This window comes from Salmo salar, unplaced genomic scaffold (assembly GCF_965601325.2).
Source record: "Salmo salar unplaced genomic scaffold, fSalSal1 ptg000619l, whole genome shotgun sequence".
NCBI lineage: Eukaryota > Metazoa > Chordata > Actinopteri > Salmoniformes > Salmonidae > Salmo > Salmo salar.
In genome coordinates, this window is record NW_027675443.1 from 837,803 (window position 1) to 858,750 (window position 20,948).

General features: G+C 41.8%; 1 protein-coding gene across 3 annotated transcripts in view; it reads right to left on the minus strand.

Moving 5' to 3' along the window:
• Window positions 1-1,116: 1,116 nt before the first annotated feature.
• The window catches only part of LOC106583736 (NLR family CARD domain-containing protein 3-like), a 33,935-nt gene continuing 14,103 nt past the window's right edge, over window positions 1,117-20,948 (minus strand). For 2 of the 3 annotated variants that reach the window (XM_082972278.1, XM_082972277.1), the window contains 7 exons: window positions 18,650-20,447; window positions 18,194-18,367; window positions 10,714-10,887; window positions 3,488-3,661; window positions 2,677-2,850; window positions 2,367-2,413; window positions 1,117-1,737 (listed from right to left, as the gene is read on the minus strand). In XM_082972278.1, the coding sequence (XP_082828404.1) occupies window positions 1,208-1,737; window positions 2,367-2,413; window positions 2,677-2,850; window positions 3,488-3,661; window positions 10,714-10,887; window positions 18,194-18,367; window positions 18,650-20,447 (3,071 nt within the window). In that variant the 3' untranslated portion in view covers window positions 1,117-1,207. Of the gene's footprint in view, window positions 1,738-2,366; window positions 2,458-2,676; window positions 2,851-3,487; window positions 3,662-10,713; window positions 10,888-18,193; window positions 18,368-18,649; window positions 20,448-20,948 lie in introns of those variants that run through there. The other variant, XM_082972279.1, reaches the window with a different exon arrangement.

Here is a 20,948-nt window from a genome sequence, read left to right on the forward strand (position 1 = left end):
GTGTGTGTATCCAATGTGTGTCAGTGTATGTGTGTCAGTGTGTGTTTGTGTATCCAGTGTTTGTTTGTCAAGTGTGTGTGTGTGTGTGTTTGTGTGTCTAGTGTGTGTGTGTCCAGTGTGTGTGTGTGTCCAGTGTGTGTATGTGTCCAGTGTGTGTGTGTTCGTGTGTCTAGTATGTGTGTGTGTGTGTCCAGTGTGTGTGAGTGCAGTGTGTTTGAGTCCAGTGTGTGAGTGTGCGAGTCCAGTGTGTGTCTGTCCAGTATGTGTGTGTCCAGTGTGTGTGTGTGTGTGTGTGTGTGTGTGTGTGTGTGTGTGTGTGTGTGTGTGTGTGTTGAGTGTGTCCAGTGTGTGTGAGTCCAGTGTGTGTGTGTGTGTCCTGTGTGTGTCTGTCCAGTATGTGTGTGTCCAGTCTGTGTGTGTGTGTGTGTGTGTGTGTGTGTGTGTGTGTGTGTGTGTGTGTGTGTGTGTGTGTGTGTGTGTGTGTGTGTGTCTGTTTGTGTCCAGTGTGTATGTCCAGTGTGTGTGTGTATGTGTCCAGTGTGTGTGTGTGTGTGTGTGTGTGTGTATGTGTCCAGTGTGTGTGTGTGTGTGTGTCCAGTGTGTGTATGTGTGTATGTGTCCAGTGTGTGTGTGTGTATGTGTCCAGTGTGTGCGTGTGTATGTGTCCAGTGTGTGCATGTATGTGTCCTGTGTGTGTGTGTATGTGTCCTGTGTGTGTGTATGTGAGTGTCTAGTGTGTGTGAGTGTCTAGTTTGTGTGAGTCCAGTGTGTGTGTGAGTCCAGGGGGGGGTGTGTGTGTGTGTGTGTGTGTGTGTGTGTGTGTGTGTGTGTGTGTGTGTGTGTGTGTGTGTGTGTGTGTGTGTGAGTCCAGTGTGTGTGTGTGTGTGTGTGTATCCAATGTGTGTCAGTGTATGTGTGTCAGTGTGTGTTTGTGTATCCAGTGTTTGTGTGTCAAGTGTGTGTGTGTGTGTTTGTGTGTCTAGTGTGTGTGTGTGTCCAGTGTGTGTGTGTTCGTGTGTCCAGTATGTGTGTGAGTGTGCCAGGTGTGTGGTGCAGTGTGCGAGTCCAGTGTGTGAGTGTGCGAGTCCAGTGTGTGAGTGTGCGAGTCCATGTGTGTGTGTGCGAGTGAGTGTGTGTGTGTGTGTGTGTGTGTGTGTGTGTGTGTGTGTGTGTGTGTGTGTGTGTGTCCAGTGTGTGTATCAGGTTATTATTTCAGGGACACTGAGGAGTCAACATCATAAACCCTAAACCCTGGATAGAGAGGCTCAGTGAATGTGGAGGTGAATGTGATCAGGTGGGTCAGTGTGTCAGAGGAGGCTCTATAGAAGGACAGAGTGCCGGCTGGCCAGTCCAGATACACTCCTACTCTGTGGGAGCTGGAGGAGGGGACGTCTATGGTAGTGGAGATATTATTGTGCCAGGCTCTGTGACGGTTGTCATGGCAGATCAGACTCCAGGACTTGTCATTGCATCCAATCCCACAGTCATTAACCCTTCCTCTCCTTTTGATTCCTTTATATGTCAGTCCTATAACAGCCCCTCTCCCAGTCATCTCTACCTCCCAGTAACAGCGCCCAGTCAGACCCTCTCTACACAGCACCTGTTCACAGACCTCAAATCTCTCTGGGTGATCAGGATACGGCTGCTCCTCTCTCCTACATGTCACCTTTCTGTTCTCCTCAGACAGAGAGAGGAGTCTGTTTACTGTGTTTAGGTCCAGTGTTAGATCACAGACATCTGATGGATGAAACCAGACACAATATTACAAATCATCATCATTCACATTAGAATGTTAACTCACTTTTCACTAATTCATTTAATGTAGATGTTTGTAGGTATCAAAAGGAGAAGTTAAGGTAACTTGAGACTTGTTGAATGATCATATGTTATACTGTATTGTAATATAAAACACACTTATTCCCATTAATTACACAAACAATCACCTGTATTCATCATAAACACAAACACACATTTCTTATGTAACATGAACGCACCACACACATACACAGACACACACACATTGTCATATCAACTCTTTGTAAACTTTGGTGTCCCTGATTTCTGCTTCTGTAGAACTACTGCTGGTATTTAATATGACCAAGTAAGTAAAGATGGTGGTCTTTGACTTTGACTTAACTTGAATTGAGACTTATTCTTAGTCATATTTGGGGCGACAGGTGGTTAGAGTGTTAGACTAGTAACTGATAGGTTGCAAGTTTGAATCCCCGAGCTGACAAGGTACAAATCTGTCATTCTTCCCTTGAAGAACAAGGCAGTTAACCCCTAGGCTGTCATTGAAAATAAGGATTTGTTCTTAGGTAAATAAAGAATAAAATTAAATGTTCTTCACAGATGTCAACACTCACATTTTCTAAGCCCAGGTTCCATTGTGTTCGCTCCACCATGTTCCACACTGTAGCGGTAAGCAGAAGAACAGACAGTCATTGAGGGATACACCTGAACTCACACACACACACACACACACACACACACACACACACACACACACACACACACACACACACACACACACACACACACACACACACACACACACACACACACACACACACACAAACACACACACGGTCAGCATATAACTAAGAATGTTAGTATTAACTAGCCTGATAAGTCAAACATGTCTGATATGAATATTGACATAAACCCTCTACATACTTGAGTTTCTCCAGTCTGCAGTGTGGATCCTCCAGTCCAGCAGAGAGCAGTCTGACTCCTGAGTCTCCTGGGTGATTGTAGCTCAGGTCCAGCTCTCTCAGGTGTGAGGGGTTTGACCTCAGAGCTGAGACCAGAGAAGCACAGCCTTCCTCTGTGACTAGACAGCCTGACAGCCTGCAAAGAGTCAAATCATATTAAAATCACACTGCTATGCTTTGGTGGTGAAAATAGTGGCAGTATATTATTTTCAACATATTCAAATATACAAATACAAATATTTGAGTAGACTGACCAGACCAGTATCAGTCAAAAGACAGACAGTGAGGTATCAGATTTAGATTGTATTGAGTATACAGTCTACACCATATCTATTTTGACAGTGAAGCTAACATTTTAAATGTGGCTACAATAATAACAGAGGCTACAACAAAACATGCTAACCTCTCACCATTACCAATAACAGAGGCTACAACAAAACATGCTAATCTCTCACCATTACCAATAACAGAGGAGGTTAGCATTTATTCTGATCTTTGTGCCTCTATAACTTTGTTATTCGTCATTATTCACTATTCATTTTTAAACAGTAACAAAGATATGTATGAATATCCTCAAATAAAAGGTGACATTTTGTACTGTCGCTTAATATGAAACATTATATCTCAAATCCAAAATGCTGGAGCATAGCACCAAATTTAAAACTGTAAGCTTCACTGTCCAAACACATATGGTGTGGACTATGTGTGCCTGGTAAACACATGTGGATCTGGTGAACAGTTATCACTTGTTGACCAACTACAGGAATACTGACCTCAGAGTCTCCAGTTTACAGTGGGGATTCCCCAGTCCAGCAGAGAGCAGCTTCACTCCTGAATCCTTCAGGTCATTGTTACTCAGATCCAGCTCTCTCAGGTGTGAGGGGTTTGACCTCAGAGCTGAGACCAGAGAAGCACAGCCTTCCTCTGTAACTAGACAGCCTGACAGCCTGCAAAGAGTCAAATCATCTTAAAATCACACTGCTATTCTTTGGTGGTGAAAATAGTGGCAGTATATTTTTTCAATATATTCAGATACATCAGTGTCCTGAAACCTGCCATATCTTTTCATAAATTAATGGATGTATCATTTTTAAAAATGATCATAATATCACTTGTAGAGAGAAAAATTTAAAGTACAAATACTTGAGTAGACAGACCAGACCAGTATATAAAGTATATAAAGCAGTTCTTCCAAGATGGCGTAGCAGTTCAGACGTCCTTTACCCTCCTCTTGTCGTGTCCCGTGTATATATATATTTACATATTTTTCTTCGCATTATCTTTTTACATTTTTTTTTTTCTTCTACAACTCAACCTCAAAGCACTCTCCTGCAACCCGCCTCACCAATTTAAAAAAGAAAGTATTATTTACCTCAAATCCGAAATCCACAACAGAAGCTAGCCAGAGGTTAGCCATTTTCACTGGCTAACGTTGGAGTTCAGCTAGCCACGGTTAGCTGTCTTCAGCTATCCATTAGTTCGAAAAGCTATCGGCAGTTTTTGTACAGCGCGACTCAGACCAGAGCACACCGGACCTATTCTCTCTCCTTTCCCCGATTTCTACCGCAGGCTCAGGACATTTACACCTGGATCTTGCAACTAACTAGCTGCTACCTGAGTGACTATTGGCAACGTCGGTCCCGGAATTAACACACATTATCCCGGAGCTAGCCAGCTGAAGAGTTCCGTCAGCCACTCGTGGGCTTTTCCTGAGCTAGCCAGCTGAAGTGTCCCCTGGGCTACAATCACCTATCCTGACCAACTTTACTGCCGATGCGGAGACCCATCGGGCCCTCACGACTGGACCACCGACGTTATCTGCCCGAGGGAGTTATCCAACTGGCCCCTCCGTCGCGACGTAACCTGATCGCCCATCTGCGGCCCACTAATCGTTAATCGTTAGCTGTCTTATCGGCTGCGATCTGAATAGGTCTATCGGACACTTTTCTTGGGCCACTATAACTAACTATTTTGCCAACTTGGACTGGTCCCCCCCTTCCACACGGAACCCCACTAACCCACAGACGGAAACGCACAAGGTGGCTAAAAACAGACCTCCCTCCATCTTCCACCAGCTTGCTACCTATGGCCCGGCTAGCTGTCTGAATCTCACTGGACCCTTTGATCACTCGGCTAAGCATGCCTCTCCTCAATGTCAATATGCAATGTCCATTGCTGTTCTGGTTAGTGTTTATTGGCTTATTTCACTGTAGAGCCTCTAGCCCTGCTCATTATACCTTATGCAACCTCTCAGTTCCTCTACCCACACATGCTATGACATCTTCTGGTTTCAATGATGTTTCTAGAGACAATATCTCTCTCATCATCACTAAATGCCTAGGTTTACCTCCTCTGTATTCACATCCCACCATACCTTTGTCTGTACATTATACCTTGAAGCTATTTTATCGCCCCCAGAAACCTGCTCCTTTTTCTCTCTATTCTGGACGTCACAGACGACCAATTCTTATAGCTTTTAGCCCTACCCTTATACTCATTCTTCTCTGCTCCTCTGGGGATGTAGAGGTGAATCCAGGCCCTGCAGTGCCTGGCTCCACTCCTACTCCCCAGGCGCTCTCTTTTGATGACTTCTGTAACCGTAATAGCCTTGGTTTCATGCATGTTAACATTAGAAGCCTCCTCCCTAAGTTTGTTTTATTCACTGCTTTAGCACACTCTGCCAACCCGGATGTCCTAGCTGTGTCTGAATCTTGGCTTAGGAAATCCACCAAAAACTCTGAAATTGTAACGGCTGTCTGAGGAAGAAGTGGACCAAAATGCGGCGGAGTTAAGGTTCGTCATATTTATTTAAACGAACACTATGCAATTTACAAAAACAACAAAACTGACAGCCAACACAGTCCTGTCAGGTGCAACCACAATGACAAGAACATTTACCCACGAAACACAAAGGAAACGTAGGCAACTTATGTGTGACTCCCAATCAACCACAACCCTCTACAGCTGTGCCTGATTGGAAGTCACACGGCCAAAATCAATGAAACAATAAAAAACACACACTCGCTTCTGCCACGTCCTGACCCAACTACACCCTCTACTGGTCAGGACGTGACAGAAATCTTCATCCCTAACTACAACGTTTTCAGACAAGATAGAACGACCAAAGGGGGCGGTGTTGCAATCTACTGCAGAGATAGCCTGCAGAGCTCTGTCCTGCTATCCAGGTCTGTACCCAAACAATTTGAACTTCTACTTTTAAAAATCCACCTCTCCAAAAACAAGTCTCTCACCGTCGCCGCCTGGTATAGACCCTCCTCGGCCCCTAGCTGTGCTCTAGACACCATATGTGAACTGATTGCCCCCCATCTATCTTCAGAGCTCGTGCTGCTAGGTGACCTAAACTGGGACATGCTTAACACCCCAGCCATCCTAAAATCCAAGCTTGATGCCCTCAATCTCACACAAATTATTAATGAACCCACCAGGTACAACCCCAAAGCCGCAAACACTGGCACCCTCATAGATATCATCCTAACCAACGTGCCCTCTAAATACACCTCTGCTGTTTTCAACCAAGATCTCAGCGATCACTGCCTCATTGCCTGCACCCGTAATGGTTCAGAGGTCAAACGACCTCCACTCATCACTGTCAAACGTTCCCTGAAACATTTCAACGAGCAAGCCTTTCTAATCGACCTGGCCCTGGTATCCTGGAAAGATATTGACCTCATCCCGTCAGTAGAGGATGCCTGGTTATTTTTTTTAAATGCCTTCCTCACCATCTTTAATAAGCATGCCCCTTTCAAGAAATTTAGAACCAGGAACAGATATAGCCCTTGGTTCTCCCCAGACCTGACTGCCCTTAACCAACACAAAAATATCCTGTGGCGTTCTGCATTAGCATCGAACTGCCCCCGCGATATGCAACTTTTCAGAGAAGTTAGAAATCAATAAACACAGGCAGTTAGAAACGCCAAGGCTAGCTTTTTCAAACAGAAATTTGCTTCCTGCAACTCAAACTCTAAAAAGTTCTGGGACACTAAAGTCCATGGAGAATAAGAACACCTCCTCCCAACTGCCCACTGAGGATAGGAAACTCTGTCACCACCGATAAGCCCACTATAATTGAGAATTTCAATAAGCATTTTTCTACGGCTGGCCATGCTTTCCACCTAACTACCCCTACTGCATTCAACAGCACTGCACCCCCCACAGCTACTCGCCCAAGCCTCCCCCATTTCTCCTTCTCCCAAATCCATTCAGCTGATGTTCTGAAAGAGCTGCAAAATCTGGACCCCTACAAATCAGCTGGGCTTGACAATCTGGACCCTTTCTTTCTAAAATTATCTGCCGAAATTATTGCAACCCCTATTACTAGCCTGTTCAACCTCTCTTTCGTGTCGTCTGAGATTCCCATAGATTGGAAAGCAGCTGTTGTCATCCCCCTCTTCAAAGGAGGTGACACTCTTGACCCAAATTGCTACAGACCTATATCCATCCTACCCAGCCTTTCTAAGGTCTTCGAAAGCCAAGTCAACAAACAAATTACCGACCATTTCGAATCCCACCGCACCCTCTCCGCTATGCAATCTGGTTTCAGAGCTGGTCATGGGTGCACCTCAGCCACGCTCAAGGTCCTAAACGACATCGTACCCGCCATCGATAAGAAACAATACTGTGCTGCCGTATTCATTGACCTGGCCAAAGCTTTTGACTCTGTTAATCACCACATCCTCATCGGCAGACTCAGTAGCCTTGGTTTCTCAAACGATTGCGTCGCCTGGTTCACCAACTACTTCTCTGATAGAGTTCAGTGTGTCAAATTGGAGGGCCTGCTGTCCGGACTTCTGGCAGTCTCTATGGGGCTACCACAGGGTTCAATTCTTGGGCCAACTCTTTTCTCTGTATACATCAATGATGTCGCTCTTGCTGCTGGTGAATCTCTGATCCACCTCTACGCAGACGACACCATTCTGTATACTTCTGGCCCTTCTTTGGACACTGTGTTAACAACCCTCCAGACGAGCTTCAATGCCATACAACTCTCCTTCCGTGGTCTCCAACTGCTCCTAAATACAAGTAAAAGTAAATGCATGATCTTCAACCGATCGCTGCCTGCACCTGCCCGCCTGTCCAGCATCACTTCTCTGGACGGTTCTGACTTAGAATTTGTGGATAACTACAAATACCTAGGTGTCTGGTTAGACTGTAAACTCTCCGTCCAGACTCACATCACTCATCTCCAATCCAAAGTTAAATCTAGAATTGGCTTCCTATTTCGCAACAAAGCATCCTTCACTCATGCTGCCAACCATACCCTCGTAAAACTGACCATCCTACCAATCCTCGACTTCGGCGATGTCATTTACAAAATAGCCTCCAATACCCTACTCAACAAGCTGGATGCAGTCTATCACAGTGCAATCCGTTTTGTCACCAAAGCCCCATATACTACCCACCACTGCGACCTGTACGCTCTCGTTGGCTGGCCTTCGCTTCATAATCGTCGCCAAACACATTGGCTCCAGGTCATCTAAAAGACCCTGCTAGGTAAAGTCCCCCCTTATCTCCGCTCACTGGTCACCATAGCAGCACCCACCTGTAGCACGCGCTCCAGCAGGTATATCTCTCTGGTCACCCCTAAAGCCAACTCCTCCTTTGGTCGTCTCTCCTTCCAGTTCTCTGCTGCCAATGACTGGAACGAACTACAAAAATCTCTGAAACTGGAAACACTTATCTCCCTCACTAGCTTTAAGCACCAGCTATCAGAGCAGCTCCCAGATCACTGCACCTGTACATAGCCCATCTATAATTTAGCCCAAACTACTACTTCTTCCCCTACTGTATTTATTTATTTTATTTATTATTTTGCTCCTTTGCACCATATTATTTATATTTTAACTTTGAACTTTCTTCAATTTATAATTCTACCATTCCAGTGTTTTACTTGCTATACTTTATTTACTTTGCCACCATGGCCTTTTTTTGCCTTTACCTCCCGTATCTCACATCATTTGCTCACATTGTATATAGTCTTATTTTTGTCTACTGTATCATTGATTGTATGTTGTTTTACTCCATATGTAACTCTGTGTTTTTGTATGTTGTCGAACTGCTTTGCTTTATCTTGGCCAGGTCGCAATTGTAAATGAGAACTTGTTCTCAACTTGCCTACCTGGTTAAATAAAGGTGAAATAAATAAAATAAAAAAGTATCAGTCAAGACAGACAGTGAGGTATCAGATTAAGATTGTATTCAGTATACAGTCCACACCAAATCTATTTTGACAGTGAAGCTAACATTTTAAATGTGGATCTATATTCCCGCATTTTAGATTTCAGATCAAATGTTTCATATGAGGTGACAGTATATCATGTCACCTTCAATTTGAGGATATTTTCATACATATCTGATTCACCATTTATAAAAATAAAAGCACTTTATGTATCTAGTCCCCATATTTGAAGAAGTCATAAGAATTCTGACCAATTCACTTATATTGTATTAAAGTAGTCAGAAGTTGAGTATTTGGTCCCATATTCTTTGAACACAATGACTACATCAGGCATGTGACTGCCATGATCAAGAAAGATCATGAATGAACAATGAATAATAATGAGTGAGAAAGTTACAGAGGCTACAAAACATGCTAAACTCTCACCATTACCAATAACAGAGGCTACAACAAAACATGCTAACCTCTCACCATTACCAATAACAGAGGCTACAACAAAACATGCTAACCTCTCACCATTACCAATAACAGAGGCTACAACAAAACATGCTAATCTCTCACCATTACCAATAACAGAGGCTACAACAAAACATGCTAACCTCTCACCATTACCAATAACAGAGGCTACAACAAAACATGCTAACCTCTCACCATTACCAATAACAGAGGCTACAACAAAACATGCTAACCTCTCACCATTACCAATAACAGAGGCTACAACAAAACATGCTAATCTCTCACCATTACCAATAACAGAGGCTACAACAAAACATGCTAACCTCTCACCATTACCAATAACAGAGGCTACAACAAAACATGCTAACCTCTCACCATTACCAATAACAGAGGCTACAACAAAACATGCTAACCTCTCACCATTACCAATAACAGAGGCTACAACAAAACATGCTAACCTCTCACCATTACCAATAACAGAGGCTACAACAAAACATGCTAACCTCTCACCATTACCAATAACAGAGGCTACAAAAAAACATGCTAACCTCTCACCATTACCAATAACAGAGGCTACAACAAAACATGCTAACCTCTCACCATTACCAATAACAGAGCCTACAACAAAATATGCTAAACTCTCACCATTACCAATAACAGAGGCCACAACAAAACATGCTAACCTCTCACCATTACCAATAACAGAGGCTACAACAAAACATGCTAAACTCTCACCATTACCAATAACAGAGGCTACAACAAAACATGCTAACCTCTCACCATTACCAATAACAGAGACTACAACAAAACATGCTAACCTCTCACCATTACCAATAACAGAGGCTACAACAAAACATGCTAACCTCTCACCATTACCAATAACAGAGACTACAACAAAACATGCTAACCTCTCACCATTACCAATAACAGAGGCTACAACAAAACATGCTAACCTCTCACCATTACCAATAACAGAGGCTACAACAAAACATGCTAACCTCTCACCATTACCAATAACAGAGGCTACAACAAAACATGCTAACCTCTCACCATCACCAATAACAGAGGCTACAACAAAACATACTAACCTCTCACCATTACCGATAACAGAGGCTACAACAAAACATACTAACCTCACCATTAACCTCAAATAAAAGGTGACATTCTGTACTGTCACCTAATATGAAACATTATATCTCAAATCCAAAAATGCTGGAGCATAGCACCAAATTTAAAACTGTAAGCTTCACTGTCCAAACACATATGGTGTGGACTTTGTGTGCCTGGTAAACACATGTGGATCTGGTGAACAGTTATCACTTGTTGACCAACTACAGGAATACTGACCTCAGAGTCTCCAGTTTACAGTAGGGATTCTCCAGTCCAGCAGAGAGCAGCTTCACTCCTGAATCCTTCAGGTCATTGTTACTCAGATCCAGCTCTCTCAGGTGTGAGGGGTCTGACCTCAGAGCTGAGACCAGAGAAGCACAGCCTTCCTCTGTGAGTAGACAGCGTGACAGCCTGCAAAGAATAAAATAATATTAAAACCACACTGCTATTCTTTGTTGGTGAAAATAGTGGCAGTATATTTTTTTCAACATATTTAGGTATCAGTGTCCTGAAACCTTCCATATCTATTCATAAATTAATGTGTCATTAGTAGAAATAACAAATTATCCAAGTATTACCTGCAGATAGAAACATGTATAGTACAAATATTTGAGTATTGACCAGACCAGTTTTAAAAGCAGTATCAGTCAAAAGACAGACAGTGAGGTATCAGATTTAGATTGTATTGAGTATACAGTCCACACCATATCTATTTTGACAGTGAAGCTAACATTTTAAATGTTGCTCTATACTCCAGCAATTTGGATTTCAGATCAAATGTTTCATATGAGGTGACAGTATATAATGTCACCTTGTATTTAAGCGTATTTTCATACTTGAAGGGAACATTTCGGTATTTGCTGTATGATCGATGAGAAAGTGCATATTGCAAATTTACAGTCCCTTACTAGACGTCCGCGAACGTTTGTAAAATTTCCAGGTGGCGTTGGGCCGTGCACAGGGGCCGGATCTTCCGGGAAGTCATCGAACGGAGTCTCTCGAACATTCGGTTTCCGCTTTATAAAATGTTAAATTTGTTGTCATTTTTCACCTGTCCCGGATTATACCACAAGAGGGCAAATGGAAACATATTGCAAATGTAACAAACATCACCAATCACGACGTGGCCTTTTCTCCTAAACGGAAAAGACTTCGAAGACGAAACTTGGTGAGCATAGGTTTGGCATAATGGGCAGTTGGCCCCGAACAAGATGGAGTCTAGGCCTCAACGCTTTTTGAGTTATGGCCATTTTTCTGGGATTAAAGGTCAAAAATGAAAATAGAGCGCTAATTTGACTGCTTCACGTCAAAGTACATGATCCTACGGTTTCAGGAAAAAAGAACCAGCCATTTATCTATTGTAATTTAAGAGAAATTGTACTTTGTACAATTGGTGATGTTCAAAAAAAGGTTTTTGTTTTTCAAAAAAGTTACAGATCCAGTTGCAGCGTGTTCAGATGAATCCGTTAAGGCGGGTTTCAGAGCTCTGTGAGATTTCTGTGATTATCTGTGATTTTCTGAAATAACACACACCCGTTCAACCCTCTGTAAATAAGTCAGTTCTTAATGTAAAGACTTACATCTCAATATTCTATAAGAGCCTAATCCAAGGAGGATATGTGCTCACTTTCAGCTTCCTGTGTCAACCAGAAGTGCCTTAAAGTGGTGTCATAGGGGCTGTTTCGAAAGGTTAAAAAGGTCTGATCTTTCCACAACTTCATATGTGTGATTAGGCAACCCTCCTGAACTGTAAATCAGTCATATATCCCATCAGATGTCAAAGAAAAACTCTCTCTCACACACACACACACACACACACACACACACACACACACACACACACACACACACACACACACACACACACACACACACACACACACACACACACACACACACACACACAGCAAGGATGGAGAGACAGAGTGCGGTGCTTAAAGACAAACAGAGCCTGCAATGGCATTACCATTATCTCTAGGCTGTGCCGAGTTCAACGAGATGCCCCGCTTGACCGTAGCTCGCTCGGTCTGAGCACAGCGACCGTGAGAAAAAGTAGGCCCATAATGAAGCCTGGCCCTAAATTTCAAGTGCTTTTGGGTGACAGCGAGAGAACCGTTAGGGTTAGAAGCACAATTCAACCTCAGGAACGTTCCTGAGGTCCTCCCAATCTGTGCAAGCCTAACCTTGACCGTGTGGCATTAACCATTAACCTGTTAGGGCTAGGGGGCAGTATTTGCACGGCTGGATAAAAAAAATGTACCCGATTTAATCTGGTTACTAATCCTACCCAGTAACTAGAATATGCATATACTTATTATATATGGATAGAAAACACTCTAAAGTTTCTAAAACTGTTTGAATGGTGTCTGTGAGTATAACAGAACTCATTTGGCAGGCAAAACCCTGAGACATTTTCTGACAGGAAGTGGATATCTGATGTGTTGTATTACCTTTAAACCTATGCCATTGAAAAACACAGGGGCTGAGGAATATTTTGGCACTTCCTATTGCTTCCACTAGATGTCACCAGCCTTTACAAAGTGTTTTGAGTCTTCTGGAGGGAGATCTGACCGAACAAGAGCCATGGAACTATGATGGCCCATTAGACACCTGGCGCGCGAGTTCATGTTGGGTACCCTCGTTCCAATACGTTATAAAAGAGTATGCATTCGTCCACCTTGAATATTATTCATGTTCTGGTTAAAAAAGGCCCTAATGATTTATGCTATACAACGTTTGACATGTTTGAACGAACGTAAATATATTTTTTCCCCTCGTTCATGAAGTGAAGTCCGGCGGGCTTAGATCATGTGCTAACAAGACGGAGATTTTTGGACATAAATGATGAGCTTTTTTGAACAAAACTACATTCGTTATGGACCTGTGATACCTGGAAGTGACATCTGATGAAGAGAATCAAAGGTAATGGATTATTTACATAGTATTTTCGATTTTAGATCTCCCCAACATGACGACTAGTCTGTATCGCAACGCGTATTTTTCTGGGCGCAGTGCTCAGATTATTGCAAAGTGTGATTTCCCAGTAAGGTTATTTTTAAATCTGGCAAGTTGATTGCGTTCAAGAGATGTAAATCTATAATTCTTTAAATGACAATATAATATTTTACCAATGTTTTCTAATTTTAATTATTTAATTTGTGATGCTGACTTGACTGCCGGTTATTGGAGGGAAACGATTTCCTAAACATCAATGCCATAGTAAAACGCTGTTTTTGGATATAAATATGAACTTGATAGAACTAAAAATGCATGCATTGTCAAACATAATGTCCTAGGAGTGTCATCTGATGGAGATTGTAAAAGGTTAGTGCATCATTATAGCTGGTTTTATGGTTTTGGTGACCCTGTCTTTGAATTGACAAAACATTACACACAACTCTTGTAAATGTACTGTCCTAACATACTCTAAATTTATGCTTTCGCCATAAAACCTTTTTGAAATCGTAAAACGTGGTTAGATTAAGGAGATGTTTATCTTTCAAAGGGTGTAAAATAGTTGTATGTTTGAAAAATTTGAATTTTGACATTTATTTGGATTCAAATTTGCCGCTCTTGAAATGCACCTGCTGTTGATGGAGTGCACCACGGGTGGGACGCCTGCGTCCCACCTAGCCCATAGAGGTTAACAGTGAAAAGAAGGTGTTTAAATCTCACAGTTTACAATGACATCTCTCCCCATAGGAATTTCATTGCCTATTACCCTATATTCTACCTGAAGCCTATGTGGGTTATGAATGCCTTATGAACCTGTCTTTGATGATTATCAATCAGGCCACTATGAGGTCTACCCGTGTCGATTCTAAGCGTCCTGGAGCAACCGGAAGTTGTTATAAACACCCTAAAGGTGTTTTGATATAACCAGCCTGCAGATTGTGAAAAGCACTGCATTCAACCCTGTGTAGATCAGTCAATTCTTAACATAGAGACTTTAATCTCAGGATTCGGTAAGAGCATACCCCAATCAGTATATGTCTAAACTTATAGCTTCCTGTGCAAACTGGAAGTGCCTTAAATATGGGTCACAGGGGCTGTTTTGAAGGGTTAAAAAAGTCAGATCATTTCAAAACCTCATATGTGTGACTAGGTAACCCTCATGAACTGTAAATCAGTAATTTATCTGTCAATCAGTAATTTATCTCATCGGATTTGCAAGAAAAAATAATACACACAAACAGCACGGATGGAGTGATAGTGTGGGGCCTAGAGACACACAGAGCCCGCAATAGTTACTTTTGTTCAAACTGTCAAAGAACCATCAGACCTAGAGCTCTGAAACTTTAGAAACCTGTTCTAGAGCTCAAGTTGATAGTGCTCGGTGAGTTATGTGGCTCTAGATGGTTCTCAGACCGAGAAACAGCCTCGTACATTTGCAATATCTTCAATTCATTTTAACATCATGAAAACGGCGACATTTAGAAATGTCCCATGGTCGCAAAACTGTGCATTTAAACCACCTCGGCCCATAGAGACGGACACCAACGTTTCTGTCCGATAGCTCATTCAAGGACCCCGTAGCAACGCCCGGAAAAAGTGGATTTTCAGCACCAATTAAGGTTGTTGCTCCGGCACCGAATTACCTATCGAGCTGAAACTCGGGATTCAGGGTCACCTCACATAGGCCTATACATAATGTCAGAGCTGGACCCACAGCTAAAACGTAACTACGTGTTTTATTCTTTGATTATGGTTTAAACTGAAGGTGCTGTGATTTATGGGCCTGCTCTGATATATGTGATAGTTGGCTTCTAAACGAGTTGGAAAAAGTGGATTTGGTGTCAGATGGTATCAGTTTGGTGTCAGAATGACATCTAATTGACTGATGGACGATGACTTGCTGGGTGACGAGCGATGGAGAGGAACCACAGTCACTTCCGGGCCATCCCGAGTGTATTGGGCCAGTCGATTACGTATTTCTGCAGTATTTTTGAGCATGTCAAATTCGTGATGCTAAATGCCCAATGAAACATATTGCAAATGTAAAGCGCATTTGCAATATGATTCAACAGTGAAAAAACATCACCAAATGTACATGATGAAATCAACACAACGAGCGATGGAGAGGAACCACAGTCACTTCCCGGCCATCCCGAGTTCATTGGGCCAGTCGATTACGCATTTCTGCAGTATTTTTGAGCATGTCAAATTCGTGATGCTAAATGTCCATTGAAACATGTTGCAAATGTAACGTGCATTTGCAATATGATTCAACAGTGAAAAAACATCACCAAATGTACATGATGAAATCAACACAACGAGCTATGGAGAGGAACCACAGTCACTGCCCGGCCATCCCGAGTTCATTGGACCAGTCAATGTACAGCCGTGCACCTGGTGATTGGAATGGGTTATCAGAAGCACATTTTTAAAATGGTTTTTAATGCCTTTAGGGGGGAGCAAGGGGACTAAGGTTTGGGTAGGGAGCACCCCCCACTCGTATCCATCCAATAGGGGGCACCCCTGGTCATTTTGGACGTTTTTCAAAAAATCCTTTAAAAACAAGTGTCCCACTTCTCCCTCATCATACATGACAAATAGACCATCTAGGTTGATTCATGGCTTAACAAAGGGCTATATATCATTTGGGCAGTATAAATGCCATTTGGACATGGTTCACTGACTTTTGGGTTTGGAAACCGACTTCCTATGATCGTACATGGCAAATGGACAAAACATCCTGATTTGGCACATTCAATACTTTCATATTGTATTTGGAAATTTCTTATGGAATTTGGCATAAAAAATTTAAAAAAGTGACTTTTGTCTTCGACTTTTGACTTCCTATGAAATCATATTGCAAATGCACAAAACATATGCCTTATGGACAAGCAAAAAAAAAAAGTACTCTTGGGTCTTGACTTGTGTTACATTTGCAATAAGAAAATTCACGGTGGAGCGCGCTTGCCATCTATAGGATTTTTGGGGTTTGACACTTGGCATTTTCCATATGAAATTTGCAATATGATTTGGATGAATGTGGACGAAATTGGGTGGTATTGTCCATTGTTTGTATGATTGTGCGGTGCCAATATGTTCCCATGTTATTTTGTCCATTTCAAGGGGGTGTTCCCTTATATACATATCTGTTTCATGCTTAGAAATGAAAGCACTTTATGTATCTTGTCCCCCCATTTGAAGAAGTCATAAGTATTCTGACCAATTCACTCATAGTGTATTAAAGTAGTTAAAAGTTTAGTATTTGGTCCGATATTCCTTGAAAGCAACGACTAGATCAAGCTTGTGACTCAAACTTGTTGATTCCATGTGCATTTTGTTTTGGTTGAGTTTATAGTTTTTGAGTTTTTTTTCATTTTTATTTCACCTTCATTTAACCAGGTAGGGCAGTTGAGAACAAGTTCTCATTTACAAATGCGACCTGGCAAAGATAAAGCAAAGCATTGCAACAAAACAAACAACACAGTTTTGCCCAGTATTAATGGTGGCTGGAGTAATTTTCTTTATAAGTGAGTAGATAAATTGTCTCTAAACACTACTAAATTAAACCTGATGATTCCATGATTGAGTAAGATCATGAATTAATCATGAATAATAATGAGTGAGAAAGTTACAGAGGCTACAACAAAACATGCTAACCTTCACCATTACCAATAACAGAGGCTACAACAAAACATGCTAACCTCTCACCATTACCAATAACAGAGGCTACAACAAAACATGCTAACCTCTCACCATTACCAATAACAGAGGCTACAACAAAACATACTAACCTCTCACCATTACCAATAACAGAGGCTACAACAAAACATGCTAACCTCTCACCATTACCAATAACAGAGGCTACAACAAAACATGCTAACCTCACCATTACCAATAACAGAGGCTACAACAGAACATGCTAACCTCTCACCATTACCAATAACAGAGGCTACAACAAAACATACTAACCTCTCACCATTACCAATAACAGAGGATGCAACAAAACATGCTAACCTCTCACCATTACCAATAACAGAGGCTGCAATGAATGAATATTGAATAATAATGAATGAGAAATTTACAGAGGCTACAACAAAACATGCTAATCTCACCATTACCAATAAAAGGGGAGGTTAGCATTTATTCTGATCTATGTGCCTCTATAACTTTGTTATTAGTCATTATTCACGATTCATTCCTGATTATTCATAACCATGGTAGCATCCACATGAATGTAGAAGTGTTCAGAAACATCTTCTATTCTTACTGACAATACAAGTGAAGTGACTCCAAAATGACAGGACATTACTCACCATTCAATGACTATTAGTCAAAACATAATCCAAACACAACCAAGACAAACTGCAAATGCATTCAACAAGTTTGTAGAGTTACAAGCTTGATGTAATCACTGCAGGCATGGAATATGGCACCAAATACTAAACGGATGACAACTTTAACAAAATATAAGTGAAATTGTCAAAATAATTAAGACTTCTTCAAATGGGAGAACTTCACACATAAAGTGCTTTCATTTCTAAACAGTAAAATATATATGTATGAATACCTTTGCATTAAAGGTGACATTCTGTACTGTCACCTAACATGAAACATTCTATCTCAAATACAAAATGCTGGAGCATAGCACCAAATTTAAAACTGTAAGCTTCACTGTCCAAACACATATGATGTTGACTATGTGTAAACGCATGTGAATCTGGTGAACAGTTATCACTTGTTGACCAACTACAGGAATACTGACCTCAGAGTCTCCAGTTTACAGTGGGGATTCCCCAGTCCAGCAGAGAGCAGCTCCGCTCCTGAATCATTTAGGTCATTGTTACTCAGGTCCAGCTCTCTCAGGTGTGAGGGGTTTGACTCCAGAGCTGAGACCAGAGAAGCACAGCCTTCCTCTGTGACTCCACAGCCTGACAGCCTGACAAAGAGATCATCATGACTTCACAAACACACTGTTAATTTAACGAGTAGTGTAGAAGGACAATGGCTGATGCATTTGGTTTATTCTCTCAAACAACATATAGATTAATCTTCCGTCTCCTAGAATTGTACAGTAAATATGTTATACTAATGTGATAATCAATGCATTGCTTCAATATGTATTTCAATATAATATTGTATACATTTTATAATATATTTTTCTCTAAACTGAATATTTCTTCCTGATGATTAGTTCTTATATGTCATTTGATGTACTCACAGAGCAGCTCTGGAGGCTTTGACCACTGGCAGCAGCCTCAGAAGACCTTTCTCTGATCTGTAGTATTTCTTCAGGTCAAACACATCCAGCTCCTTTTCTGAAGTCAGCAACACAAAGACCAGAGCTGACCACTGTGCAGGTGACAGTTTGGCTTCTGAGATACTTCCTGACCTCAGGTAGCTTTGGACCTCCTGCACTAGAGAATGGTCATTCAGTTCATTCAGACAGTGGAACAGATTGATGCTCCTCTCTGGAGAGGGATTCTTCCTGATTTTCTCCTTGATGTACTTGACTGTTTCTTCATGTGTCTCTGAGCTGCTTCTTGTCTTTGTCAGTAGACCTTGTAAGTACTTCTGATTGGACTCCAGTGAGAGGCCCAGAAGGAAGCGGAGGAAAAGGTCCAGGTTTCCTGTCTCACTTTGTAAGGCCTTATCCACAGCACTCTTGTAAAAAGTAATTTCAGGCTCATCTCTGAAAAGCGAAGAAAAGTTATTGGATTTTGTTTGCAGTTTGTCCATGAGATTGTCATTGTTGTTGATGAATGAGAGGAACACATATACAGCAGCAAGAAACTCCTGAATGCTCAGATGAACAAAGCAGTACACCTTGTCCTGGTACAGCCCACATTCCTCTTTAAAGAGCTCTGTGCACAATCCTGAGTACACTGAGGCTTCATTGACATCAATGCCAGCCTCTTTCAGGTCTTCTTCATAGAAAATCAGATTGCCATTCACAAGCTGTTGAAAAGCCAGTTTTCCCAGTGACAGAATGCTCTCTTTATTCCAGTGTGGACCTGTCTCTTCTTTCCCAATATACTTTTCATTCTTCTGTTTGGTATGAAACACCACAAGGTGTGTGTACATCTCAGTCAGAGTCTTGGGCATCTCTTCTCTCTTATGTTTCAGCAAGTGTTCAAGGACTGTTGCAGAAATCCAACAGAAGACTGGAATGTGGCACATGATGTGGAGGCTCCTTGATGTCTTTATGTGTGAGATGATTCTGCTGGCCAGGTCCTCATCACTGAATCTCTTCCTGAAGTACTCCTCCTTCTGTGGGTCATTGAACCCTCGTACCTCTGTCACCTGGTCAACACACCCTGAAGGGATCTTATTGGCTGCTGCAGGTCGGGTAGTTATCCAGAGGAGAGCAGAGGGAAGCAGATTTCCCATGATGAGATTTGTCAGCAGAACATCCACTGAGGTTGACTCTGTGACGTCACAACAGATCTTGTTCTTCTGGAAGTCTAGGGGCAGTCGGCACTCATCCAGACCATCAAAGATGAATAGAACTTTGTACTTGTTGTAGTTGGAGATTCTTGATTGTTTTGTTTCCATTGAGAAGTGATTCAGAAGTTCATTCAATGTGTGTTTGTCCCCTTTCATCAAATTCAGCTCCCGAAAAGGGAAGGAAAATACAAATTGGACATCCTGATTTGCTTTTCCTTCAGCCCAGTCCAGAATGAACTTCTGCACAGAGACTGTTTTTCCAATGCCAGCGACTCCCTTTGTCAGCACAGTTCTGATAAGTTTGTCTTGTCCAGTTAAGGGTGTGAAGATGTCGTTACATTTGATTGAAGTCTCTGGTCTTGTTTGTTTCCTGGTTGTTGTCTCAATCTGTCTCAGCTCATGTTCATTATTGACCTCTCCTGTTCCACCCTCTGTGATGTAGAGCTCTGTGTAGATCTTATTGAGAAGTGTTGGGTTTCCTTGTTTGGCGATCCCCTCAAATACACATTGAAACTTTTTCTTTAGATTAGATTTGAGTTCACGTTGGCAAATCACAGCAAGCTCATCTGAATCTATAAGTAACACAGAGGATATTCATATTACGTCTGTTTTAACGCCTACAGTACTGAAGGAATGTTATAAAGTGTTAAATTAGGACTGTTATGGAGGTTAAATGATAATAATTTCTTCCCTTAACTGACTGTATAAATGTGTAAATGTTTTCATAATGCATTACAGACTGGTGTGACTGATTATATTATTATTGCTATTATTGATGGTATTATTAATGTTGTCTCTCTCTCTCTCATCTCTCTCTCATCTCTCTCTCCTCTGTCTCTCATTTTCTCTCTCTAAATGAATCACCACAACATATCCCTGCTGCTACTTGATGAGGTCACTAGGTGTTGTGTTAACCTGTTAGGGCTAGGGGGCAGTATTGACACGGCTGGATAAAAAACGTACCTGATTTAATCTGGTTACTACTCCTGCCCAGTAACTAGAATATGCATATAATTATTGGCTTTGGATAGAAAACACTCCAAAGTTTCTAAAACTGTTTGAATGGTGTCTGT